This window comes from Bombus vosnesenskii, unplaced genomic scaffold (genome assembly GCF_011952255.1).
Source record: "Bombus vosnesenskii isolate JDL3184/JDL3185 unplaced genomic scaffold, Bvos_JDL3184-5_v1.1 scf7180000013266, whole genome shotgun sequence".
Classification (NCBI taxonomy): Eukaryota; Metazoa; Arthropoda; class Insecta; order Hymenoptera; family Apidae; genus Bombus; species Bombus vosnesenskii.
Window position 1 is genome coordinate 2,829,445 of NW_022882926.1, and position 27,736 is coordinate 2,857,180.

Here is a 27,736-nt window from a genome sequence, read left to right on the forward strand (position 1 = left end):
TTGGGAGAAAGAACGAGATCATCGTAGACGAAACAAAAGCGCTGAGAAAACGTTGAAAGTTGGCTTCGAGCCGTCGGTGACGCGTCGGACAAATTGCCCCTAGTGGTTGTCTTCGCTCTGTAACTTGACTCGTTTCCTTGAGAAAGCAAAACTTAGCATCGTGAGCCTTCTGCAAGCTCTCCAGTCACGATCTTTTCTTTCGGGCTGGTCAAGGCTGGAATTTGCTTTACGCGACATCGGTGCAAAGTATAGAAAACAATCGAGTGCCTGCAAATATTTGACGCCGTCAGGGAATGTGTGTTTGTCGAAGAAAGGCGATACGAGGAGATTTTTCTCCCTTAAAGCATCATGTCCTGTAATTCGATATTCTTCACCCACGTTCTCGTTTAGGATGTACCTAATTCTCGGAGGACTCGCACGAATAGATCTTCTTAGAGAAGTTAGTTAGGTCGCCTTTAGGCTCTACAGAAGATCCTAAGCCAGACGTCTTGAATGCTCTTCTGTGAGTTTAGATTCTGGACCACCTAGCAAGAAGCTTCGTGTCTGCTCTTTGAGCGTAACATATACCAAGAATATAGCCAGCCTCTTATTACGCAAGGAGCAGCAGGAATCACGCAGGAGCTAGAGATAGAGGTTCGTTTCATGTAGGACCAATTTCCAATTAATCACGCGGACACGCGATTTCATCGATAACTCTTGGGGAGAAGTCGAGGCGGCCGGCAGAATAATTACGCGCAATTACTCTGTCGTTCGATTTTGCAACGTTCACCGGTGGACGTTATTACCGTTTAACAAGTATGAGTATCGATTAATGTTGCACCGGGAAAGTCGTTGCTATGCTCGAACAGTTTCGCCGTGTGTTAAGCCACTAAGGGTCCCGAAGGGATAATGACGAGCCACCGCAAAGTAATTTCACGGCAGAAAGATTTAGAGGCACGCATTAGCTGTGCCTATCGCGAGACGATACACGGAAAATAATAGCGCCATCTTCGAAGATTGACGCCTCGGTTTTCTCTTTCCTTTTTCGTTCTTTTCGCATGAAAAAGGTATGGACAGTTCTTATTTTTCGACGAAGCTTAACAGCGGGTATTTCCTCCGCCCCTGTTCCAAGCTGAAATCGTCTGTAGTATATACAGCCCGCTTATTGAAATTTCTCTGAGAATACGGCTTTTGACGTGTACTTATTCGCATCCTATCGTTTCCAGCGTCTGAGCATTTCGAGGTGACGTCAAACTCAGTCTGGGAGCATGAGCACCTGTTAGACGCTTTCTTCCCTGCCTTTCCGATTCTTTTCTCCCTTTCTCGAACGTTTCCTTTGCATGGCTTAATCTGTAGAAAGTTCTGTGCAAACAACCGATGAACATCCAACCGACGAATCGAATTGATACGTGGATACGATTGACGAAAAAATTGAAAAAGAAAAAGGGAAATCAGCCTGCAGTTCTGTTGTCTGAAATGTTTATGGTTGGATCAATCGGAAGAGGATGCTCGAGGCCCATTGAGACGTAACGTTCTTAAAATTCAAGCATCAGATTCGTGGAAAAGAGAGAAAAAAGCAGCCGCTCGTTAATATTGATGAGTTTTGGCTTTATTAAAGCGGCCAATTATTCATTCGGAATGGTACGCGTTAATCGCTTGCCCGAAACACAGGTACAGAGAGCTCTGGCCAGCGTCTCGATCGAAGAAATCTTCGTCCTGATTATGCAGAAAGTATTTTTAAACGTTTGCGTAATATACGTGTATATTTGGAAGCCTCGTGACATCGAGTAGCTCAATTCGAGGTCCGATAAAATTATTGACGAACAAAGTTTCATACTTCGTTTTATTTTTTCCACGTATGTGCCTATATCTTGTTCTTGATAACTCGAGGAGTTTCTTGGAGAAAGGAAATAAAATGTTAAAAGATTTGATAAGAAAAAGATGATCAAGAAAAATGTACACAATATAAAAATTGTGTAAAGATCTACGAATCTATCGTTTTTTCAATTACGTTCGCAAAGATATGAATTTGCATAAACACCCGGCCTTACCATAATTACACGAGATGAGATCTATAGCGGATGAATGTCTCGTCTGTCATTACAACTAGGTAAAGACAAAAAATACGGAAAAATACGAAATATAAACGAGATCGTTGATGACTTTAGGATAAACTGGGAAATCTTATGTTGGAACGACAATAAGAAACTAATGTATCGAAACACTAATGTATCGTAATTAGTTGGTGGACAGTGTCGGTGGAAAAAATTTCTCGCAACGACGCAGAAACGATTTTTTCGCGGTACTCTGTATTTGAAGTATGTAATTTCACATTAATGAATTTAATTGGCCGACTAGATAGCTGAAAACCGGCTCAATATTGTGATTAACCGTGTAACTTGCTATTATACATTTTTTCTTTTTTTAAATAGCAAGTACGCTCTGACGACTCCCTCGCTTCGGAATAAATCATTAAAAACTATTACGAGGTCGGAAATGTTTTCCACTTATCGATTCCGCGGATTTCGGAACACCGGATACTTGAACGGTGGCGACAACTTGTCGATTCATAAACTTGAAGGCAATTTACTTCAAGATATCTAGACATTTTTCCACGCTATATATGGAATTTCCAAGTGTCTCAATTACCACCGTATAATCCCAAATTAGATCCAAATAATCACTGATATCTCAACCTCGTTCTTCAAAGCAACAGTTACATAATTGTTAAGAAAAAAAAGTCTCCAACAGTCTGAAGAATATTTTTCTTACAGGTACAGTCACTCAGAAAAGCATTCGAATACCTGTGCAACGTTTAAGAAGGTTCCTTATATTGCACACTAATCTTTCTACAAAATATATGTTCGTATCAAATAACTCGTAACTTGCACGTACATTTTCAGATCGCCTTCAAATTTTACTAATATAATCATAGCAGTCGTATTTTATTACACCATTAACCAAAATATTTCGTGTCACATGTAGAATATATAAATAAAAGTTTTCTATGGTACGTGTTCAAATATTTTCCATCAGTATAGGTCGAGTCCACGGAACTTATAGTCGTCTATTTCTCAGCTGTATCACGAACAGACGCTAAACGTCGTCTTTCCGACATGGAGCCCCATATTCCCGGTTTTACGTGTCCTCGTGGCACCCGCGCCCGTGAGAAATCGCAACCGCAGACCGCTGCATTAACTAAAGTGCACCTCCGAAGACGGTGGAGACGGCGTCGATGTATCGCATCAACCCGATGCACAGCTTTTTCCTGGTCAACTGGCAGCCTTCTCCTTTTTTTTCTTCTTAAGCGACGCCGACGGCGACACCATCGATTGGCTTGGTCTTGGCTCTCTCAGAGAATGCGATCGAGCTATTAATCCACCTTGCGGCTTGGTTCAAGGATGAGGCGGTTGCAACAGGCCGCAGAGAGCACGCAGCCCGGGTGCTGGCGATTGTGCAACGTCGATTGCATCCGTTTGGTGCAGACGCACTTTTCTTTTCGGCTCGTCGAAAGAACCAACGAGGCTCTGGTTGTGTAATCTGCTGCCTCGTTGGCAGAGCCTTTGCTCCTGTCGTTCGAAGAAAGGGAAAGAAACGGGACAAGCGCGACTAAAATAAATAAGCTATGTGGCTGCCTCTATGAACGTCGATCCCTAGGTCCTGGCTTTTTCTCCTTGATGTATGTGGCGTCTGATGCATTGCACCATTAATAATAGTGGATAGAGGCAATGGAGGTCTCTGTCGATGTTACCAAAGAGAGAATGGAATTTGCCAATGTACTGGCGTGTTGTGCCAGGTTTACACTGACCAGAGTAATTCAACGTTATTAGAACATTAAAATAATATGTCTATTGAGCTTCCAGGCGATACGCCAGCTCTGTCATTCCAAAGTTTACGTTTATTGCTGGTGTTTCAGGTGTTAGAGATGATAAAACATTACCATGAGTTTGCTACGTATTGCTCTCTCTCTCTCTCTCTCTGTTTGCGAAACTGCCGACAGTGCAGTGTGAACTCAATATTAGGATATTGGTCGAACTGGATGAGTTCACAGAGCAACGTGTCAGCAAACGAAGCGGTAACTTCGAAAAAAAGCAGCGATTCCCAATTAATGATCGAATTATTAAATTATTCCGCGTCGTTTCTGCGAGCTTACGCGTTGCACCGAGGGTGCAACCCTTTCTTTTTCAGCGTGCTCGGTGCTTGGTGAACGCGAAAAATACTACGGACCTTTATGATACATACAGGTGTAGCAATTAAACGAGGCGAATTGACCGGCTGGAAAAATGTTAATAAAAATGATTGTTCCGTGGCATGTTAATTAACGGAACGAAGGCGAGGCGAAGCAAGGGAGAGAAACGGGACTTGCCAGGGAGTAATATAATCTTATGGCAGCCACGTGCTGCGCGTTATCACGAATGTATACCAAGCATATTAATCGAGCGAAAGTAAAAAACCAGCCACGATAATACGCGTCAGTGTGCCGGTAGGAGGCAACAAAAATTTTTTAAATTTATGGCATTATTAAAACAGGTGCTCTCTCCTCGTTCGTGAAATTTACGTAAGACCTTCGAATTACGATTTTTTCAGACAAAGTCCCTGATAACGATGGAAAGTGTATAAGGCGTGGGATTTAAATGGGGTATATTAATCTTCTCTATGACTAATTGTCTTATTTCCTTGACTTTCCGAGACATTTGTACAGTAAAATTTTTCTTCGCCGTATTCACCTATGATTCCGAAGTTGTCCCTTTTACCGTTTCATCGGCCTCTTACAATTTTTCCTTACATTTCTAGTCTTTTAAACATTTTTCCATACATTTTAATATTCAAATCTAATTGCACTTTGAAAGTGAATAACGAGTGAAAAATTGACGTCCTTTTCAAAGTATATTCTCCGCAAAGGCAGAAGATGTCGGAGGAAACGCAACGCCCGCGATATTCGCGCATTACAAGTTAAAACGCAGGAACTCGAATGCGTGGGTTGATAAAGCAGCCGCCAAGCAGTCTAGCATTCTACACGGTTGCCTCTCGGTCCTCGTCTTGCCGAGGATCGTTCTCTCCTTTCACCCTTCGACTCGTCTGCCTTGGCTCGGCCGTCTGTCAACTTTGTCTTTCACTGTTTCTCCCCCGGTGAGGTTCACCCTTCGCTCTGGAACGTGCACGCACGCGAGTAAACAGCCACGTCGACTGCCACCCTTTTCTCCTCGTTAATTACGTGTCGCTAATTGTGCGTTATCCACTGCATCGAACCGCGACCTTTTCAGTTCTCGCCTGTCTCTTACCTTGCTGTCTTTCTCTCTCTCTCTTTCTCTCTCTCTCTCTCTCTCTCTCTCTCTCTTTACGTTCTCCGGTGATTACGATCTCGAATGTTGCTTCGGCGCGAAGTAATTGAGGAGAGCGACGGTAGATGACTTCTTTAGAAAGTAAGTCCTCCTCCGTACACGTGACTAATGTTGTTATTAATCGAGTTACGTAAAGGGAAATCGGAGGACGTTGAAGTAAAAAAAAATCAGATAACTATTTCTTGAGTTTCCTTTCGCTAAAAGTGTGGTACACCCGCGAGATGGTGAACAGAGAAGAGGGACGAGCACTTGTGGAGATTACAGTTGGCAATAAAGTTGACGGATCCTCGCCTCTCCGGTTTCGTTCTCTCCTCCCTCCAAAAAAATTTCTGATTTATCTCGCCACGACGTTTAACCGGGAGAAAGCCGCCGGTTTTTATCTCGAACCCCTCGCGAGAACCGAGCGCAGCTTTCATTCAAACTCGGATCGTCCTTCGTGCTTCCGCGGAGAAGCGTACGCGTCCGCGCGATACGATCTCGATCTCGTCGTGCTCGAGAAAACCGTGTGCCCCCACCGGAGAATCTTTCCCTCGAAATCTCTGGCCTCTTCGTCCCGAGAACAATAACTGCCCGTGCGGAGGTTGCTTCGTGAGAGCCTTCGTTGTTTCTCATTTTCACGCTCCCCGAACACCTCGTATCCTCCTATTGGTTCACCCTCCATTTATTTTTTCGACGACCCCGCGTCTACACTCCGCTGTACTTCTTTCGAAGTTTAAGGTACATTCATATCCGAGGAGAGTTGCAATTTCTGAAATTTATCTGCGAAATTTCATTCGTTTTATTATCAAACTCGTTACTCCTGTGGCATATTTATCAGGACATTTATTAACACCAATAGTTTGTAACTTATGATTTGTAAAATTGTACTAATAATATTAGTTGAATCGTATACGAGACCTCAGGGATCAAAAACATATAATTCTTGTAAATGTTCGATCGACACCAATGCTGTATAAAATTCATTCAAGTACAAGAAACGAAGTGTGCATTCAGACCGGTTGATATGCGAGCAAACCAGAAATGTAAATAAACGCAGTGCATATAAATAAATGTAAATTTATATAAACAGAAATTACGATACGTTTCAATTTTGAAGTTATTTATAGCGCGAGAGCGGCGTCTGAATGGAAACTCGTAGGGGAAACCGTGCGGCGTGCAGCTCCTTAATATCGCGTAATTCTCCCTGCAACGAGTAATTTAAGACCAGTGAACCAGACAAACTGAACGAATTCTCGGAATTAATAAAATTGCGATCATCGGGTCACGATTAAATTTCTTTTTTTTTTTTCGAGTCGCCTCGTTTCCAGTGCCGTCATTACATTAATAAATGCAAACGGCCGAAGGTCTGAAAGTAGCGAGGCAAATGATGAATAATTGTTGCCTCGCTTGCACGTTGCGAATTAAATCGCGCGACAGCGCAATAAACAATCACCGAGAGTGCATGCGGGAATGCGCGGCACGAATCTAAATGTGGTTTCCAAAGGATCAAAACGAACGTTGCTGTTACGTTAATTGTTTTAACATCTCTTCCTATTGAATCAGCATGTCGAATCGTCGCGGAGAGCATTGTGCTTCTTTTGAGAATTCATATAATTAACCCGGGTGCTTTTTTGGGCCATTTTTTAGAGAATCGTATTTTTCTATTAGAAAGGAATTCCTATTTTCTTAGAAAATTTTTCATTGAGAAATTCCTGATTAACAAATTTCTTTTATTAGAAACTTCTTTATTAGAGAACTTTTGTTCTGGGAAACTTTTTGTTAGAAAATTTGTGTATCGAAAAAGTTTCCTCTTACGGATTTGCCTGCTAAGAAATTTTCTAAATTAAATTGAATTTCAGAAAAATATGGAGCAACCGTTATTGTGTGTGATATAATTCTATACTAAAGATATTTTTAAAACGTTCCCTTTCTCGATCGTAACGAAAGCAAGAGCGGACGATAAAAAGTTAGAAGAGGGTTAACGAAGGAACCCGTGCGATTTCCAAGCGGATACAGGAAGCGGCCATCACACACCGAGGCCGCGAGTGCGTGTCGCGGCGCGCGTAAATGTGCGATGTGGGACAGGAAGTTTCCCTTCTGTTCGAATTCGTCGAACACGACGCTGGTATCGTTAGAATTCTCGCGGATGTAATCTTTACGTGACGCATCGCGTTGCGGGATATTTATGACGTGGTCGTTCCAGGATAGATTATTCGAAGAGCGCACTTTCTCTCGAGAGTGTTATTTCGATGATTATGGTTATGCAGTTGTCGTAAAGTTTCGTTGTAACGTTAGACAGGATAATTTAGAGGATATAGTTCTGTTATGTGTATACTATTACTTCTAAGTTGTGAATTATGAATGTTATCGATGAGGAAGATCATAGTAATTTCAAGACAGTGAACGTAAGATGATAGTAATTTCGTTCGACTAAGTATCAAGATGTTGCTCCTCGATGAACCATAGAGGATTATGGAAATAATCTGTTCTAATTTCTGAACTGTCAGTTTCTTGCCGATGCCAGTTCGTCTTTCGTCTTTCACGCTCGCTATGACACTCGAAAATTTGGGTCTGTTCATCGCACATATGGCGACCAGATCCACGGAAGTACAAATGTCTGCGAAGTGTTTGACACACATTCGAATATCTGGAAAAGACGGGGACTATCGCCGGTATCATAGGTCGTTGTCTCGTTAGAAAAACGAGACCCTTGATTTCTCTAGAGGAATGTACCTTGGGTTCTATGTGAAAGCCGAAGCCGAGCTTACGATGTCCTCTTAACGTCTTCATCGAAAATAAAAATGCTTTACGAGCTACACTATCATTTTAAAGGCAAAGGAAAGACTCTACTACATATATCAATTCTATCCTGGTTGATATATCCTTTGCGATTCTACGCTCTCCTCGAAGGTACCACATTTACAATTTTCTCCGTTCACAATTTCTCTCCGTCGATTTTAAGTTCGTCTTTACAGCTTCCATCTCCTTGAGTTCTCCATTCAACGAGAAACCGAAGAATACCTCGTACAAGTCAGTTACGTGCGACTTTGATACATTCGCGGTGCAGTATTCGCAGAAACCAGTATTTCTGCATCGTACTGGGCGTGCAATAAGATCGGACAGGAATATTCAAACGAGCTTGCTGGAACGAGTGGCACGATTCAATATACCAGGGGCCGGACAAACCGTCTAATACCTCGAACAAGACGTTCGACGTGAGGCAACAGGAATACACGCAGGATAATCTTCGATTTCCATATTCTTTTGTGGCTCGAATATCCTTGGCAATGAAGAACCGCGATTTTTTTTTGCAGTGAGTTAAGTACCGTTAACGGGGTAACCAGCCGCGAGGCAATTTCTGCGCGGTCGATCGGTGACTTCGACGGGTCATCGTCGCTCCTCGATCCTCCATGCCGGGTGTTAACGACTGGACCGTACTGGGTGCAGCTTCGTGCGGAGAACAGATGCACCGAAGTTCGATTGCAGGGTCGATGGACATCGACGCACACGTCGTGTTGCGTAAAGTCGAAACGCGCGACTGCACGCCGCAGCCACATTATCTGATTGCGCTGAATTCAGTCCGCGTTCGTTCCTACTGTTCTCTGTCCAGGAAATGACGTCAGAGATCGCATATCGGGAGCGAGGCTCGATCAGAATTTACTCGCTGCTTTGCCTATCTCTATTTTTCCCCAAGATAATCTTTATCGAGGAAAATATGTAAATATATATTAGGTGGTCGAATAAAATGTTAAATTTATATGCTAAGAAAAATGAGCCTCTCGGAAATCAAACTGATTCTTTTTAAATGTCTTCTGTAGGCCGTAAAACAGATTGTATAACAAACTATACGTATAGCCAGTTTTTGATCGCTTATTGTTCTGTGATCATAAAATATATCACGAAGGGTATAAACGCATCGCGACACGAGATTATTCGACCACATTATACTTTTGGAAAGGCGATCAATCACTCGCCTTGATCGTAATTGGTTTAACAAGAAAGAAAGACGAGGGTATGTAGATATATGGTCATTGTATTGACGGGTGATATAATTCAGAGATGTATAGGCTAATAAGAAACCTTTACAAGCAAGAAAGTACGAGCAGAATCGATCAGGTATCGAGACTGCGGAACGAATCGTTTTCCTCTCGATGTTCCGCGTTAGAAATTGTTTCGATCGGCGTTATTACGATTCCCTGCTGTTAGCACATCCAAGGCAGGCAAGACATTCCCATCGTTGGAGAATCCCAATCGACAGGGTCTGATGATAGGCTGGAAGGATCGTCGACTCTCGTAACGTCGAGACGAGGATTAGACCATTTGCGGTTTGCAATTGGCCGCGGCTCGTCGAGCAAATAACAAGTCGGTGAACGTTCGCGATTATCACGCGTATGAAACACGTGCATATATCGAAGACCATCTCTAGATTGTCGATTCGAATCCTCTAGATTCTCATTTGCGTCTCGATGATTGAAACTGCATAGCTCTTTGTTCCCTTGCGATTCTATGACTTTACGGAGCAGGATTTTTGTCTATCGTTATTAAAGAATTGATTGTATCAAGTCTTACAGGCATCATAGAGTTAGATACTTGATTTCGTTGATAAAGTTCCATACTTCATTTCCAACGTTAAATAAAAATGTACGACATCTACGATATATATCTTCTAATTCGATCAGCCAAGCGAGGAACAATACAAATCCCAGAACAAGTTTTCATACAGCGTCAAGTTTCATCAGCATCGCTGATGGCATTGATAATACTACAGATAGGTAATGTAGATTCGACTATGATTAAATCTGCTCCATAACTTTTCAAAAATTGGAACGAGACCATTAAACTTTTACTCTCGTTGAGCTCGCTGATTAAATTACCTGGAACGGTTTATTATTTCAATCGTACAGCTTCTCATTCATACTCCTTTTGAACTCTCTGACTGAATTATATTACCGGCAGTTTATTATACCAAAGGGAAGAATTCTTATAACACGATTTGCGAACAAGACGCAATTTCCGATTCTGCAACTACCGTCGTTTCATTCATTCAACGTTTGCATACGCATATGCCGTGGATGGATTCCCTGGGCGAGTGCAGGAGGTCGCGTTTCAGCGTGCTTCTCCCCATGCAGGCCGCCACGTACACGGCCAGATACGTGATTTTCGCTCGCATCCCGGCCAAGCCGGTGTACGTGTGTGTATCTCTGTGGGTCGCGTGTGATCGTTATCGTGATCAACGGCACGATCGTTTAGTTGCCCGTAAATTTCGCAGCGCTTCCTACGCGCGCGCCACAAACACACCACCTCGAATGAATATTCAGCCAGGTCCTCGGAAGAGTCCCGACCTACAGACAGAGAATCGACCTACACTAAGCGGCGTCGTGGAACGTGTCGCGTCGCAGGTTTACACGCGGGCAACGAATACGTAACATCCGTTTTACCTGCGACCTACTCCGCCCGTATATAGTGTACATCTGTCGATGGCCTCTGCGAGAGCCCACCCACGCCACCTTTCAGCGTGCTAGCGCGTACGTAAATTACGTTCCTGATGGAAGCATCTTTCATTCGCGAACAGGAAGATCGGACGTGACTCTATACGCAGGGAATAGGAACGAAGACGACTCTGTACGTATACGTGTACACTACGCGAAGCGAATGTAAACGAGCATGCATTTAGAGTGCTCGACTCGTCAGAATCGCTCGGAGAGCAAATACGTGCGTTACTTACGATCGAGTCTGGATTAGGTCTGCGTTGGATGACGAATCATCGAGGAATGACATGATGTTAAAGACAGATGCAGACGAGCGATCTTTTTCGTAGTGAACATTGTCACAGTGATTAGGTAGTGTTATTGCACAGATAATGGCAAAATTACCATAATTTCCAGATATGTAACTATTGTATAAATAATAGGTACATTCTTGTTCAGAAGTTGTACGAGACGCGTGTTACTTTCAAGCATAAGCTGCAATAAAATAGATTCCTCGGGGAATCGGGACTCGTTTCCTGTTTCTGCGACTACACGTCGCCGAGTACGACTCCCTGCACGGCCATGTAGTTACTCAATTGCTGTGCTTGCGAAACAAACGGAGAGATTATTGTTTTACTATTCTTAGTCACCTCGTCGTGCTCTGGTCGCACGAGCCCTGCGACAACTGAAAATATATGGAGTTCAGTGCATTGGTAGCTAACGTTTTGCCACTGGAGACCACTGCAATATCATTGTTGGATCTACGTACCAGCGACCCAAAATACCGTCGTAATTTGGACCAGTGAATCTGGGCCTCTTTTTTATAAGAAGAAGGATAAATGTTCTACGTACACAGATGACCAGATTCATAGGGTAATGTGAAGCTCTCTGGATGCAGATGAGTTTCTCGTTAAAACTCCCCCTCCTGTATCTGCTCCTTCTATGAAAGTTTCAGACCAGGACCCGGACCTAATTCGACATACAACCAGCTAACTGAGAGGGTACCTCTTTATCAAAAGTTCTGACGTCAGTATCCTCCTTCCTTTGCCTCTCCATCTTCATCGAGGGACTTTTCATTCCTTGAACTTTCGTAAATTAATCGACGTCCACATGACCAATTACCAGGATGATAAATTACATAATGTATCGCGACAGGTTTCTCTTGGCGAATCGGATGAAAGGTGTTCTTGAGAAAGTTGAAGAAAGAGGAATATTGTTTCTTGAACGTTCGACAGACCCACTCCATATATTCTGTTCTTATTTGCCTACCTGATTCAGTCGGCAAAGGTGATTATCAATTAGCGGTAATTAATGCGGGATTCAAGACACCGAATCGGCTGTGACATGGCTTTCTGATATCCCCTCAGCCGCCTTCAGACACGCGGATCTAACTTCAGAGGAGCTGTTCTCGCTAATTAACGATACATAATGTTGTCGTTTGTTCGTTGATCTTTTTGGAGAAATTTCTTTTTAAATGTAACAGGAAAACACATGAAAGACGGGAAGTTTTATTGAAACGGATAGCTGGTATTTCGAGGAATCTCTTGCTTTATCGTTCTTCTCGTGCACGGAACTGTTGCTCACCGTGAGATACTGTTCACCAGATGGCTACGTAAAGATGAAATCTCGCTTTCTCTGATCTATGTAGACTTCGCGTGATCTTACGTGAACTTTACGTGAACTTATTCTGAGTTATACAAGGTGCGGTAACAATTCTAAGAATATTAGCTTGAAATACTGCGTTAATATCTTCTTCTTCGTTGAATTCTTCGTGGTGGGTCAAAGATAAATTCGACATTCGCTAGGACAATTGGAAAAGTTTTTCGGTCAGAAGGGACAGCAACAGAGGGTATCGTTCCTTATTCGAGTCGCGTTGTGGATACATCGAGGACAGAGTGGCACGTATCGAGAAATTTAATAAAAGGCCGTATTTCCCCGGAAATAGGTCGAGGAAGGGGGAAAAGATCGCGACGCGAATACCACGATCGTCGCGAAAAAGTCTTCCCGTTTCTACGAGATCCGTGGGAACCCGTTCGAACCGGATCGTAAATTTACTCGCTGCTCAGTTATCCGCATCCATATTCCACTTCCTGCCCTAAAACGTCGGCCTTCCATTCTTCCACGCTGATCGATCGGAATCGCGGTCACTCTTAAAAGCGATCCTGAAATATCTTCTACTACTCGTAACTTATGGATTATACTCGAAAAACGAATGAAAACGCTTGATATTTCAAAAGTTTCTTGGCTACGTGAGGTGGTTTCGAATAAAGACGATGGTCTTGATGGGGTAAGTGTAGGACTATTTCAGTCAACGTACGTAGTTTGCTTTGTAATTCGAGCTTGGGTGTGAGCAATTTTCAAATCCTTTACGTTTGCAAACAAATTATTGGTGGCGTGATGAACAACGAAATACGTATATTGCGTGGATTGACGGTCGTAATTGTTTATGCGAATATAATTTCCACTCATCAAAAGGAAAATTTATTCAACTAGTAACAACTCTCGCTTGTAATTATCATAATTCATTTGCGTGTGCATTTATTGCTTCATTTCTACGATTCATTGTGTTGTGTATTTTGTTAGTTCTTGTATATATATAAAATCGCTTCGCTGATTCGAATACTCTTACCATACAATTATTTCAATCGTTTTCTCATTTTTGATATTTTTCCTTGCCGAAGATTGGATTTTAATACGTCCAAGTTTATATGACTTAAATAACCATGCTATATGAAATATGAAGGGAAGACGATCGACCTGTCTAATAGAAAATGATCAAGCACAAGTGTTCAATGTTTCCTCAAGATAATTCAATATCCAAGTTCGCCCACGTTCGCGCGATAACATCCATCATGTTAGATATACCTTGAGCCGGTAACTGTCCCACCATCCTGAAAAGTGTGTATGTATAGCGCGCGAAAGAAGCAGCGTTGATTTAAGCGTCTGCCACAATTCACCGCATGAAACACGGATAATTCAGGTGCTAACGACTATTTACGAGGCGGTCGATCGTTCGCGAAATGTCTGCCGGGTGGAATGCGACGGAGGGTTGCCATAAAACCCCAACTATCCGATTATGGTTGCGCTGTGCGCGCGGCTTGTAGCCTGGTTCGGTCGCGTCCATTCTTTTTTACATCTTTCATCTTTCGTTCTCGAGGCTTTGCAAGACCTTGCTCGCCCTGGCTCTCTACCGTTCGCCTTCTAGTCTTTAGTTACGGGGATCACGTCCCGCTTCGCATTCGCTTCGAATATTCGATAGAGCTACGTTCCATTATGACTGAAACCACGGCTAATAGCGGCACTGTTGGTTAATTGTTTCGCACGGCGTTGCACGATCCGGTTCGTCGAGTTATTGGCAATAATTAGCGGACGCGTAGCTTGCTACTCGATCCCGAGGCATTGAGCTGTTACGCAATCCGTTTCGGTCGCGCAAGAATTTCAGCCCTGAGCGATTCAGCTACCATCATGCGATCTTCCTGTGTGGCACGGCTACCAGCGGACTTAATTGTCCCGTTTCATGGGCCGTGTTTTTCGCTAAAACCTATCCCTTCTTTCAGAGGATCGAGCATGATTACTAGAGCGAGACTCATGGCTAGATGGGACTCAAAGTCCGATCGAAATCGATCGCTTCAGGCTATGGAGGAACCACTTCTCGCTATGTCGTTTAATAATGCTCCTCACCGTGCTCAGCATAGGGAAAGTGTTTCCGAATCGGCGATTAATCTCGAACGAACTATGACACTCATATAGATATCGGTAATTTTGGTGGAAATTCTAAACCACTGACTAAGCGATCGTCGTAGTCGATGTTACTTAATGGAAAGAAATTAATTGACAAGCAAAGAATGAAAAGGTTTATCAGGGTATATAGCAACATCGTTGAAGCTTAGAGTACGGTCACTAGACTACACAAAAGACCTATCGACTTGCTATCCAATCAACGTCACAGGCAAAACTGTTCATTAACGTAAGACACGCCCCGCTTGTTACAGCAACAGACCGCCATGATATGACACTCGATTGAGAGGAAGAGCGTGCAACCGACGACCAGCCACCATGAGGAAGTTACTACAGTTTTTGGTGGTGCTATTGTTGGGTGTCAATGCCAGGCGAACGGATGCGAACGCCCCTGTCGATGACGTTTACGGCGGCCAGCGTCGTGGTGGCTCCCTCCACAAGACTAATTACAACAACGGGAACAACAATTACAATTCTCAGTCCAACTCACCCTATCTGCCGTACCAGCAACCCAGAGAAAGGAAGCCGAACATAGTGCTGATTCTGACGGACGACCAGGATGTGGAACTTGGTTAGCTTCGTTTTATTACCACCTTTATCGTTACTTCGTTTCGCCTTCTGTCACCTTCACAATCTTTATTTGTTCAGTATAGCCAATTAGCCAATAACGATTTCCTCGCACCTAACTACATAAACATATTCTTATCCATATTTTTCAATCATTCGTAGTCATATTCTGATTACGATACATTCACACATACATTCATACACACATCTTTTCCTGACAGATAGATATTATTTTTATTTTCACCTTCTTAACAACCCGTACTGTACAAAAAACCGTGTAATAAGGAAGTACTTATTCGTAGATATGAAACTTTCGATGAATAATCGTATCTATATTTTTATGATCGCATTAGATCTATCCAACAGAAATATTCAGCTCAGCCTTCTTTTCTACTCTGCATGGTATGTGTAAACCTTCAAAAACATTTACAAGATTATGCGTGCCCAACAATAACTTTAACAGTCCGCCCGAAAGGATCGTATTAAAGAAAGAAAAAAATGAAATTCAATCACGATCCGACCGGTATTTCTCCGAAAACGTAACCTGCTCCTCATGGAAAAAGAAAGATCCCCCTATCTATCTTTCGATCCTTGCCCGAAGAGTTCTTTTTCGAGGCTCCTTCTGATCGTGTGTTGCGGTTGGTCCAATCCCTCAGGTTCGCTGAACTTCATGCCACGGACCCTAAGGCGAATAAGGGACGAGGGAGCCGAGCTGAGACACGCATACGTGACCACTCCTATGTGTTGTCCAAGCAGGAGCTCCTTGCTGACCGGCCGTTACGTTCACAATCACGAGGTCTTCACGAACAACGACAACTGCAGCAGCCCGCAGTGGCAACGAGATCACGAGCCTCACTCCTTCGCCGCTTACCTGAGCAACGCAGGATATCGTACAGGTGAGTACTAGTCACGATGAACCACCTTAACCGCTTTTCACCCTTCTCGATGACAGAACCTAACCGTGCATGTGGCTCTACCATCTCAGACACGCTGCACTGGTCAGAAAAAGAGTCACGCGATCGGGTTCAGCCGTTGGACGCGTTTCTTAGCCAGGGAATCGACGATACGATCTCGTGCTATCAGCTCGTAGATAATTCAGACGATTGGTAGCTGTCCACGGACGTTTAGTCGTCTAGAGATATCGCAGGGGAATTATTTATCGACCAGTATCCTTCGTTACGTGGCGCGACTTCCTAATGACGTCCAGATACTACATCGAAGTTTAAACGGAGACGTTTAGCGAGGCCGACTAGCGAAGCTGCAAGTGGTACCACGCAGCGGCGAGTTGATTGATCCCTGACACCGCGAAATCAGAGAATCTGGCCACCTTCAATTGAAATGCTTATACTTAGTTCGTCTTGTTCGCTCGTAATTGGAGTCAAGTACGTTCGACACGATAAATCCTCGTTGCATAAGCAATTATCGCAACGGGGCAAGTCTACTCGCTACTGGGACTTTTTCAATTGAGACAGAAGATCGGAAAGCTTCTACTGCACACGTATAAAATGCCATCCACTTCTGCGTGTATAATCGCGGTTATAAAAACACGAATGAAAATAAGAATGCCACGGCAAATCCGCAGCATGGTTACACGTTTTATCTTCTCGACTGGTGGTGATTCTGGTTCCGCGAGGGTAATTATGTACCGAGCGAGACACTCGCAGCCCGTTGCAAGGTAGACGTAACGAATATGGCAACGAATTCCCGTAGAATTTCTCGAGGTTCGATCTCGCCGGGCGAGTTGTTGGTCCGCGTTCGTCGAGTCCGCAATTGTGTGTGCTCCTCCCCTCCTGGTTCGCTATCCAGGCGTATCTTGGCCGGTTGCTGAGAGAGAAAGAGAGAAAGAGAGAAAGGGCCGAAGCCTAGGGAGGGAAACTCTCTACGGGGCCAAAAACGGTTGCAACATGTTCATAGAGCGTTGGATTGCATCGAGAGCGGTCGATCGATCATCGGAGAACAATAATTCAGGAACCGACGGCGGATTGAATGCAGATGAATCGCGACGGCGCATCGATTGTTTGCATTGTTCGCTAGTTACAGCGTCCGGGCTTGTGCGTGGTCCTCATCGACGGCGTCGCGATGATGCGTCCTCGATGGACGAGGAGGAGGCTCGATACAATTACCAATCGGTATCGAGGGTCCAGGGTAGGCGGACTAAAGTCTGGTCGGGATTTTTTTGAAAGGACGCCCGATGATCGGGAACGATCGATTAAACGATGAATCGAACTCTCCACCATACATCTCGCGCTTCTAACCAAGCATGATCTTGAGTTCTATTCGAGGCAGAAATTGAGAGGCCGAAGAATACACCGCCGACACCTAATGTCGTTGGTCTTTTTTGGAGAATTTCACCGAAGGCACGGTCGGGAGTTATCTGGTTCGAATCGTCTGGTAAGGTTTCACGAACAGAGGAGGCTTCTCATCAGCTGCAGCTGTTTACAGACACCTTTTTGCAAGCCTGAAAGCGACCCCGGTGTGCTTTAGCGTCTCGAGATGAATCGATTTCGGGGCAACAACGAGATTTCGACCGGCTGATGGCCGATCGGCTAATCGAGGGAATGCGAGCTTCTCAGTCATCCGCGTCTACCGTGAAATTCTCGTTGATTTATCGGCAGAATTCCAAGGAATTTTAAATCTTGGAACAATAAAATTGCTCCCGTTAGTAATCGTTCGCGTGAAAACGAGTGTCCAGAGATAGTCAGACCGAAGAGATGAAAGTAACGAGATGTAACCGTTCTGAGATAAGCATTTCTAGTTTCCAGAGAGGCAGAGAGGAAGAGTTTAAAACACTGAAGAACACTTGTAATACGAAGGAAGAGGACGTTTGACCTCTCGACGGTAACTGATTAAAGTTTTATCTTTCTAGCCTACTTGGCCGTATACTTATCTCCAAATCTCCCGGAGACTTCCAATTACGCCCGGAATTACTTTACGCTCTTTACCTTTCGCGGATTCATTATAAGAAATTACAGCGGACAGTTACTCGTTTTACGTTCTTAATACTCGATTTAATAACCGATCTACGTACCGAGCGAAAAGCTTTACTCCCAGCGATAAGCAACGCTGAAGGCAATCACCGTCTCCTACCTGTTTCACGTGTTCCATGTTTATTCCTTTCGTTCGTGTTTCCAAACGGTCCGGTCGCCGCAATTCCGTCCTGCTTGTCGAGCCTATTTTGGGAAACATGCAAATTACCTCAAAGAAATATTTCTCCTTGAGTCTCTCTACGAGTGGAATATACATATACATATATATATCTTTTTTCGCGCTACCAATCCTCTAAAAATACGTTCCCCTTAAATTATTCCGCGATATATTTGAAAGAAGATGAAATACCGTTATGGAAACAATCTTTTTTCTGACGTGATTCTTTATTAACCCCTTCAGGGCCTAGTATTTTTTAGACTTTGAGAGACACTAGCTTTTGCCAATGATTAATAGCAGCAGCATCTTTTCTGATAGTATCTGTTGTGCGCTAATTTTCTTAAAAATCTTCCCTGAAACTTTTCTCTAGTTTAAACTGACGGGAGCTTAAGACGTGGACTTGTAAAAAGAAAGATTTATAAAACTTGTAAAAATTCGAGGGCTTATCTTCTGCCGCGATACATTGTATCCGTTGTATACTGGTAACAATACAAACAGAAGAAAAATTCACCATTACGTAAATCCACGGAAAGCCACTATCGGCTACTCCAAGCGTCCTTTAAAGGCGTATCGCGTTCACCGAACAGGATCTTATAAATTAGACCAAGCTTTCATCGTATCTCAGCCGGAGTGTGCATAGATCCCGTGAGAGGCTATCTGGTTGGAAGATTATTCGCGAAAGTAGCCCCAACGTGCATTCGAATCCCCTTCGCAAACATAGTCTTGGTCGTCGTCGATCACCGAGGGAGTACACAAGAAAAGAGATCACGACCGGTAAAGGAACGCGAGTGGAGACAAAAATCTTCTCACGATCGTGACAGTTCGACCCTTCGATGGGTAGACAGGCTCCTGTTGGAAGAGCCCTCCAAGGTTTGCTCTCTCGTCTTCCCTTTAACCACGATGAAACGACATCTCTCTCTCCGACGTCCATCCGTGTCTCCCTGTTGTTTCGTCGTCCGTACCTTCTCTACACCAGCTTCTCTCTACGTACGACTATATTCGACGAGGTAGGACGTTGCTCCCTGAAAGCGGCCAGGTTTCTCAGCCTTTAAGCTCCGTCCACATCCGGCACCGGATTGGCGTCCTTCCAAAAATTTCACCACACGTGACGCTGTCCACGATGCCCACTTCCGTAAACTGTGATATCTTCTCTGTTCGAGTAAATTCGAGTAAGATCATCTTGGGACGGCAACGTCCGTTAATTATCGTCGCGCTGTAACTCTGGTGCATTAACTTCGCTCTAGGCAACTGCGTATCGTTCCTATGTTTCCTTCGTAATTTTTTTAATTTTTTCTAGTGGACATGTCACGCAGCTACTTTGATCGTTTTTCTTTGGATATTTCGGAAATACATGGAAAAATTCTAAATATCATACGCTCGTTGGACAACTTCTGTTGATAAACTTTTATCCGAAGGATGTATATAACGAATAGATGGTTGTTCGGAGAGTAAAAAGATTCTAACATGTTCTGTATCGAGAAAAAGCGTGATAATTAATCAATTTGTCGGGACGGCATGATTCTCTTTTAGCCAGACAGCTATCCATCTTCGGTGAAATGAGTTCAAATTACACAGGCATTAAACAATCTGGCCGCGATCCGGTTTGCTCGTGACTGCCGGCTTCTGGTTACCTTTTTCTCTTGTCTCGAAAATTAAGAACCTGTTATTTTCACGGTTATGTCTTCGAATCGTGTGTTGTTTCCTCCTGCGACGTGTCGTGATGAGGGGGAAAAGAAATACGAAAGAAGAAGAAGAAGAAGAAGACGAATTCACCTATAGAGGAGGTCTATTTTCTTAAGATATACGCTCTCGAGGAGATTCTTCCAGGGTGGGATCGCCAACGATCCTAGGAATAATTACGAGCCGTGAACCGCGACGACCGATCGCCGGCACCGAACAGTCACAAAGCGAAAGAGAACTGGTTTCGTTATCGTCGTCTGTTGTATGCATGCGGAGTGTCCCTGACCAGAATACCAGGGCTGGCACACAGACTAGGCGACAAATTTTCTTCGCTATCTTCGCAAGAGGATCTTGTCACGCGCGCATACATTACCCAGGCCTCACCTTTAGGCCGCGTTTGCGACCCCACGTTGTCTAACGGGCGTGAAACTAGACTTGAATTTGCCGATGCTAATTAGGTCCGAGAAACTAGTCCGTGATCGTTCCTCGCGTTGCTCACGAGCGCGGCGTGCATCTTGCGCTGCGATAATACTGAAATACATAGCGAGAAGTTAAGGGCATATAAAACCGTGAAACTGGGAGTATCGGTCGTATGTTCCGTTCCGTCGTGTTACCCGATTCCCTTCTTCGTCTCGAGTCTCGACGATCTCGAAGGTCGAATTGCAACGAAAGCCTCGGGATCATACGAGAAGCACGACCTTCGCTCCTCCTACAATCGATTCCGCGTTTTTATTAAAGTCGTCCTGTTCGCGGCTTTATGCGGCGACAGGAAGTACAAATGCGAAGCGTAGCCAGGGCAACGGTATTGCTTCGATTGTTCGACTTGGGTGCTTCGCGTTGGCAAGTAAAAACAATATGCCGCTAACTATGTGCTTGCGTATTGATCTCGCTGATTGAACGATAAGCGTGGCGTACAGTACAGTACAGGTCGCTCCTCGTTGCGTGGTTTGTTTCCGAGGATGAATGCGATCGAGGAGTTTCTTTTTTTTCGTTAAAAAAGAGTACGCAAGAGAAATTGGTATATCAAGCAAATTCTATTGGAAGTTCGAGAGTTCTGGCTTTTTAGTATGACTTACGTATTTCAGTAGAAACTACCTTCAAAGATACTATGTCTATAAGTCTTTTCCCAGAAAGTTTCTCAATTACTGTTGCGTAGGTGGGTGAAGAGTTTAAGGTCTTAGCTGATCGTATGTCGTAATTTGATTTTTTGCACAATCGTGGCTTATAGATGAACTGGATCCCAAAGCGGAAATAGTATATCTCGTTAATGAGATTAGTTGGACGTAGATTTTGAGATCCTACATGGCCTTGGATGTCCTTGCGGCACGCAGCGGTGAAGTTCTCTTAAAAGTGGCTTTCACCCTGTACGTTAAAAAACCGCTGCATTCCATTCGAAGAAATGAAGCTGACCCTGAGATCGCCTTAATGCCTACGCGTACAGAGCAATCTTGTCCACTGCGCGACATTCTTCTCCGAATTCGAGGACGATCCAAGCCCCAGCAGGTTTTATACGAATTACGTTTAAAATATATCGAAACCATCCACAGACGAGTAAATTAAACGTCAAAGAGGAATGGCGCTTCGAACGTTTTACAGGGCAGTAAAATCAGTTAAGCTTATTTAAAGGAATTGTTTCTGGTGAAGAGCAAACATGGGAAAAGGTTTCGACAGCATCTTTACACAGTGTTTTTTCGCTTTACGTTTCCCTTTGCCGGCTGTCGAGTATATAACGATAAGGCCACACACGTGCCCAAAACCACGCCAGGTATAGAACAGATTCAGTGTTGGATAAACCAAAGCACTCGAATCGAAGTGTTGAAAGTGAGAACGAGCGCGAGAAACATTCGGTGGCGCACCTTACACGAACCTGTTCACTGACATATTCTCACCACAAAATCCAACAGTCATCGAATAAGTTGCATTTCAACCAGTTGACCTGGATGCATGGTACATATTATATTATGTTTCTTAATATGTATCGGCCAGAATGATATTTGCGCCAGACTGAGCAATTTGCCTTGTGATTCGTGAAATTCGACTATGAACGATTTTTAAAAAATTGAATTTTATGGTATCGAAGTATCGCGTGTTTAAGAATTTTTCGCGTACGAACATACGAACGATCTTTTATTCAATGACTCGATTATGTTGTTTCCATTGAAATAAACTAAATGCGTCGCATAAGCTAGAGTATGTATCTTAATAGGATATCAGATAGATCTTAATGGATCGTGCAGATACTTGGCTCACGGTGATCGACGTCCGGTAGATTTCACCGAGCAGAGATCTACTTTATGCAAATCGAACACGAAGCTACAACCGCCGTGTTATACTTATTAGCCATTCGTGGCACCTGGATCTCGTTCACGGATTCTCGGAAAAGATATCATGCGACCGTACCGTGCGCTCTAGCTCGATTCTCGTTTGCCGTGCAATGAAACGCTTTCCAACGCGAAAAACTATGAATCGTATGTAAGTATACGTTCGGGAAACGAGCTATTTAAAAAGAGTTTCATCAACCGTCACAAGAGGAGAAGTACTCTTGGCATGGTTATTAAGTTTTTCCTCGTTTCTTTGATTGCTTGTAGCTGGCAACGAATTATTATACCGCATTTTACGGCTTCGACGAATTTCTCCTGGTCAAAAGGGTGTATTTTATAATCGTTGTCGTGGAAACATTCCTGATAATTAGCAGAATTATTTTGCATAATAATTTACCAACCAATAATAGTAGCGAGCTGGCAAGTTACAAAGTATAGGCTACAGACCTTTATAATTTCACAGTCCTGACACTGAATAACTTGTAATTTATGCAATTTACTTTTAAGATATTATTTGTTCCCTTGTCAAACTTTTTGCGGACTTTATATTTTATTATGTTGCAAATAATCCTTGAGGATTCATCGGTAAAACATTCAGAAGGTAGTCAAATCGTGATCATTCGGTAATTTTATTATTTCGTACCTTGACTCTCGTACGTATGCGATGCACGGTATTTCTCAAACATTGACCCGAGTTTTAATCATTTTTTACCATCGATAGGAATATTTTCGTGACTCTTTAACAATTCTTATCAATGGTTGAGCAAGGGCGTCGCGCGGGGTGAATACCAGAGCGGATGTTCCCTTATCTGCGAGTCGTTCTCTACCGTATAATTTACGTAGGCTAGCATAGGTGTTCTTAAAACCCAATTTATCGGTATCAGATTTTCGCACGGGTGTTCAAGACGCGAGAAAATGGCCATGTGAAGAACACCCGTTCCTTTCTGTTCGATAGAGATCCCCCACGATGCGGTTTGAGAATGGTTATTACGAAACCACGGCCAAATCCAACAATGGTTTTTGCGAAATTGAAGGGGAGTAGGCAGAGAATGCGATAAGGTCTTGTAATATTCGCAAGACTAGAATCGTTAACAGTACAATTACAGTTAAAGTATTAAACTACGGTTTATTAACTTCACGAGGACTTGTTCGATTCATAACTAAAAAGAATAGAAAAAAAATCACTTCTAAGATAATTTTTCATGCAGATACAATTTCCAATAGCGAGGAAAAAATTCTTAATCGATGGAACGATGCTTTGTTTCGTGGAATTCGCGTTCGATTCGTTCGAGATCGTATTTTCACATCGACGCAACGAAGAAACTTCTACCCTCACACGCCAGACCTAAACGGCAATAAAACAAATCCCCTTGTACGTTGTGAGTTCGCACGGTTCCGGCATGTCGTATATGGCAATCGAGTAGGTTATTCCGTGAATCTTGGATACAAGGCTTGCAAAACGGAGGGCATGAGAGGCAGAGGAGAAAGCACGAAACCGCGATGAGTTGGAAAGATGTTGGTAAACGATATATCGCGTTGTTCGACTCGCGTTTCTCGTTCGCTGTCTCATAATTCGCGTGCATTGTACATGCTCGCGGTTCTCTAAGCGTGTTCAAATAATTCTACAAACTTGGACGTCTCGTAAACATCGCGTTTCTCCTAACATCCTATAAAATATCCGATGCAGACATCTTCGATGCGGAAAAGAAATTATGAGGAGTATATTTCAATTCGAATCAAAAGTAGACTAAGGTACGCTTGAACATTTAAAATGTACGCACGTATTAAACGTAACGATGAGAAAATATATCTGATATACTTTAACTCGAGCAAGAAGAAATATGAAAAACAACAATTTGGCAAATTGCTTAGCTTCGTCATACGGCGTCGCCTTACGTATTCTATCGATTCGAGTAACTCCATCTTACTATAATCCCATTTTGAAGTAATCACGATTTTATATCGTTATTTTGAAATATTTTGAAAGGCAAGCGAAACAGCCTCCGTTCAAAAGATATCCCCGGCGCTATTCGGTGATGTACCATGCAGACGATCACGAAGGAAGGAACCGAACATAGATACAAGCGGAGATGCGCCGGTACCGCACGAAACTCTGGATGGTTCGTGAGAGGTCCTGAAGCGAGGAGCCTAGGCGTTATCGGGATAGCCAGGTCGGTGTTCTTGCTCGACTGTTCATCGTTGACGTAGTCGTTATTCTCCCTGTTCGCCGGAGAATCTCGTGGAATTCATCGAATCTCATCTACATGGATATGTACGCGATGCAACGTTGAAAACGATGAGAGATACCGATGAGGTACTTCGTAGACAGGCAAATATGTCGGATATTAAGAGATACAAAGGCAGCTGGTAGTTAACTTGTAATATTGCTGGAATATTTCGCTGGGAGTTCGTTAAGGAAGTTGAACCGTAAATGGCCTTCGAACCATCCACGTTAATAATACGCGAAGTTCCCGGTTAACCGTGGAGTTCTAACCGTGACTCACGCGTTTTAACTTTGGTAATCGCAACGAGACGTTCGTTCACCATACCTCTAGCCTCGCCGCTGGAAAATAGCTGCGTAATAAAAGGGCAGTATCAATAAAGAGAGAAATTTACAATCGGGAGGAAATTTCGAGGTAACCATCGTAGAGAAACTCGGAGTTTTCACACAAGGTACGATGGAAAAGGGATGACCAACCCCATAGCGGTGGTGGTTGTAGTGCGGAAGGGGCACGATTGAGCGTGTGCACACACGATGTGTGGCTCAGGTAGCCTCTAACTCGGGTTCGTGCAGGTGAGATTATCTAAATTTAAATCGCGCCGCGCGGCAGACCAGCGCGGAGGTGCATTGTTCGTGGCTGTGTTGCGGCTCGAGAGGACGCGCCGCCAGTTTTTCGAGTGCTCGCGTGGGACACGAAGGAAAGAGAACACCGATGCTGAAGGGGGAAACGAGGACCGGAGGCCAGACAGAGATAGAAAGAGGATAAGAGAGTGGAGAGAGGAGAGGAGGTCGAAGACGAGCCGGGCTAACACGGGGCACCCACAAGCTCGCCGCAAGATACACGAGGGTCGCACACATCGCGAGCACAAAAGGGCCCCCACGATGCAGGTGCAGCTCTGCGGATCGGTGCATTCATTGGGCTTTTGCGACCCTCTCTACGCCGTCGTCAAAAGGCGTGCGAAGCTGCCTGTGATTGGGTGAAAACGAATGACACCTTAAACCTTAAGCCGCCGGAACCACTGCAGTCTTTTCGAACAAGAGACGTGATTTTCTTCGCGTTTTTCTCTTCTGGGATTTATTCGAATCGCGAAAAAAGGATACGAGACGGGGAAATTTCGCAAGCTCTGGCAACACGTTGCACTATGCTACAACCCTAGTGTAGGTAACTAGACATCCAAATTGTACTGCTTTTAAATAAGTTTTTTATTTTCTAGAAAATGTTACGTGATCATATGATCATGATTGATTGGTTTTATCGTGTTTCATACTACTTTTGTTTGTATCTAAAGTACCTTTCCCATTCTTCGGATATCTAAAATATCGTAACTTCCTTATACACTTGCTGGCATTTCAGTTATTTACATAAGAGTTCCGGATTCCAGTTTATACAGCTTGAGACGATTGATCTTCAGTTTATAGAGGTGGAGCGCTATTCTATGGAGAGCACCCACTCAAATTCCAGGAAATGTCAGGCCTGGAAATACGTAGGAGTTGTCGTGTAGCTGATAATCGCGTTTGCGATGCAGGTGCAGCTGCGCCCGAAAGGTGTTTCTACCCTCGATGGTACAACTTGTTAACGTTTGTTCGCGAATGGATTTTCGAATACAGACTTCTCTTGTGTTCGAACTACCAACGGTCTTCCAGTAGTCTCGTTAAGAAATGAACAATTGAGAATAAACGAGGAACACGGGGCGAAATCGTTTGCTCCGATAATAAGACAAATCGGCCCCCATTATGTACATAATCACAATAACTGCGTAATGACGGTATCAACGCGAGACGAAGGCACAAATGTTATTCAGAAGCATTTTCTCTGATTAATGTTTGGTAAGTGTGGCGCTTATTAAATGCGACAATTCGCGTAATTGCGGTGCCTTCGAATTACCATGAGTTTACTTCACGGCGAAACGATGTTTTAAAGTCTTCCAAGAAATTGCAAATAACAGCTCCACGATGCACCAACGACGTTCACGATACAGTCGAACCTCAATAACTCGAACTCCTACAAGACCAAATTTTTGGTCATTCGCTTTCGTTCTATCGTAAAAATTTTTACAAGGTTGCTAAAATTTATTTTGACCGAAAAATTCGATAAGGAAAAACCTGCACAAAACTGGAAGATTGCAGCTCTTCCCTTAGAATTCGAGTTACCAAGGTTCGGCTATATTTGTCGAGACCTATACACGAGTCAGAAAAGCAAACAGAGTCTGAGAAAGGAACATCCTGACTGGTTTCATGGTTCCTAGAATCAACGATACTTTCAAAGATGCTCGTTCGTCGAATGAACTTCTCGCGTGTACGTCATCTCCTTATTACTCGTAAAAGGATATATTTTTATTGGTCTCGAACCACTGGCTCGGGATCACGAAATTTCCTCGTAATAACTGGTGATTTGTGTATAATATAAAGCTGCTATTTCTTATGTGATACGTTTTTACGGGCCTCGTTAAACTTGGCTCGCGTTGGATACATGCGATGCACCTTTAAATCGTCCGCGGGACGTTTGAAAATCCTAGAAACGGGCCGACACGCGAACGATCCGAGCCAGCTTCAAAGGGGGTTAATACCCTTGGCGCACGAAACAACCGGCCAAAATAATTGGAAGGAGACCCATTAGCGATTTGGTTCATCGCGATGCGCCGAATATAGCCACGTGTAACTTAACCTTGCTAATTCCTATGCTGTTCGTTAATTCGGCTGTCCCGAACCCGTTGGTCCATTTTCGTGACAGGAGTCCGAAACGATGATGACAATCTTCGCAACCAACCTCCAAATTTCTTCCGATATATCTCACCGGCGCGCCGTTATAGAGCAGCTTTAACATGCTGCTATCGGATTTATGAACTGCATTGCTTGCAGCTAATCAGATTTAACTGGAGCACCAGCGGACGCAGGCTTTTGTACCATGCACTTGGGGATGGGGCTCGCGGCTCTTGTTCATTGAAATTCTTTTGTCATTGCTGAAGTACCACTGCACTGTTGGAGCGCGCTACACGTTTATCGCGGAACGTTTGCTTTTAAAATATCCGATCACCGAGCAACTTTTTACAACTTTTAAAGCGTTCTAAATTACATTATAAGAATAATTGCGTTTGTGAATGATTTGTTATTTGTCAGGTAGGTGTATAAGGTATCATCTTATTTGTTTATAGTATCACAATAATTATTTCAAATAACGTAAAACGATTATTTTATAGGAAAATGGTTTTCGAGTAATCTTCAGGATCTATGTTAGGTTAGAGAATCTACGTTAAACCTGAAACGTTTGAAACTAATTTCTAGACATTAGAAGTTCGA

The 27,736-nt window shown here is 43.5% G+C and overlaps 1 protein-coding gene and 1 long non-coding RNA gene across 4 annotated transcripts in view; one reads left to right on the plus strand and one right to left on the minus strand.

Moving 5' to 3' along the window:
• LOC117243558 (extracellular sulfatase SULF-1 homolog) overlaps positions 1-27,736 on the plus strand; it is a 78,153-nt gene that overhangs the window by 28,445 nt on the left and 21,972 nt on the right. For all 3 annotated transcript variants that reach the window (XM_033511158.1, XM_033511159.1, XM_033511157.1), the window contains exons 2-3: positions 14,761-15,077; positions 15,730-15,969. In XM_033511158.1, coding sequence (XP_033367049.1) covers positions 14,825-15,077; positions 15,730-15,969 — 493 coding nt within the window. In that variant the 5' untranslated portion in view covers positions 14,761-14,824. The remainder of the gene's footprint in view (positions 1-14,760; positions 15,078-15,729; positions 15,970-27,736) is intronic.
• Positions 2,267-3,579, minus strand: LOC117243566. Its single transcript, XR_004495475.1, has 2 exons — positions 2,875-3,579; positions 2,267-2,783 (listed from the first exon to the last, which is right to left on the minus strand). It is a non-coding gene; the product is annotated as an uncharacterized LOC117243566 (long non-coding RNA).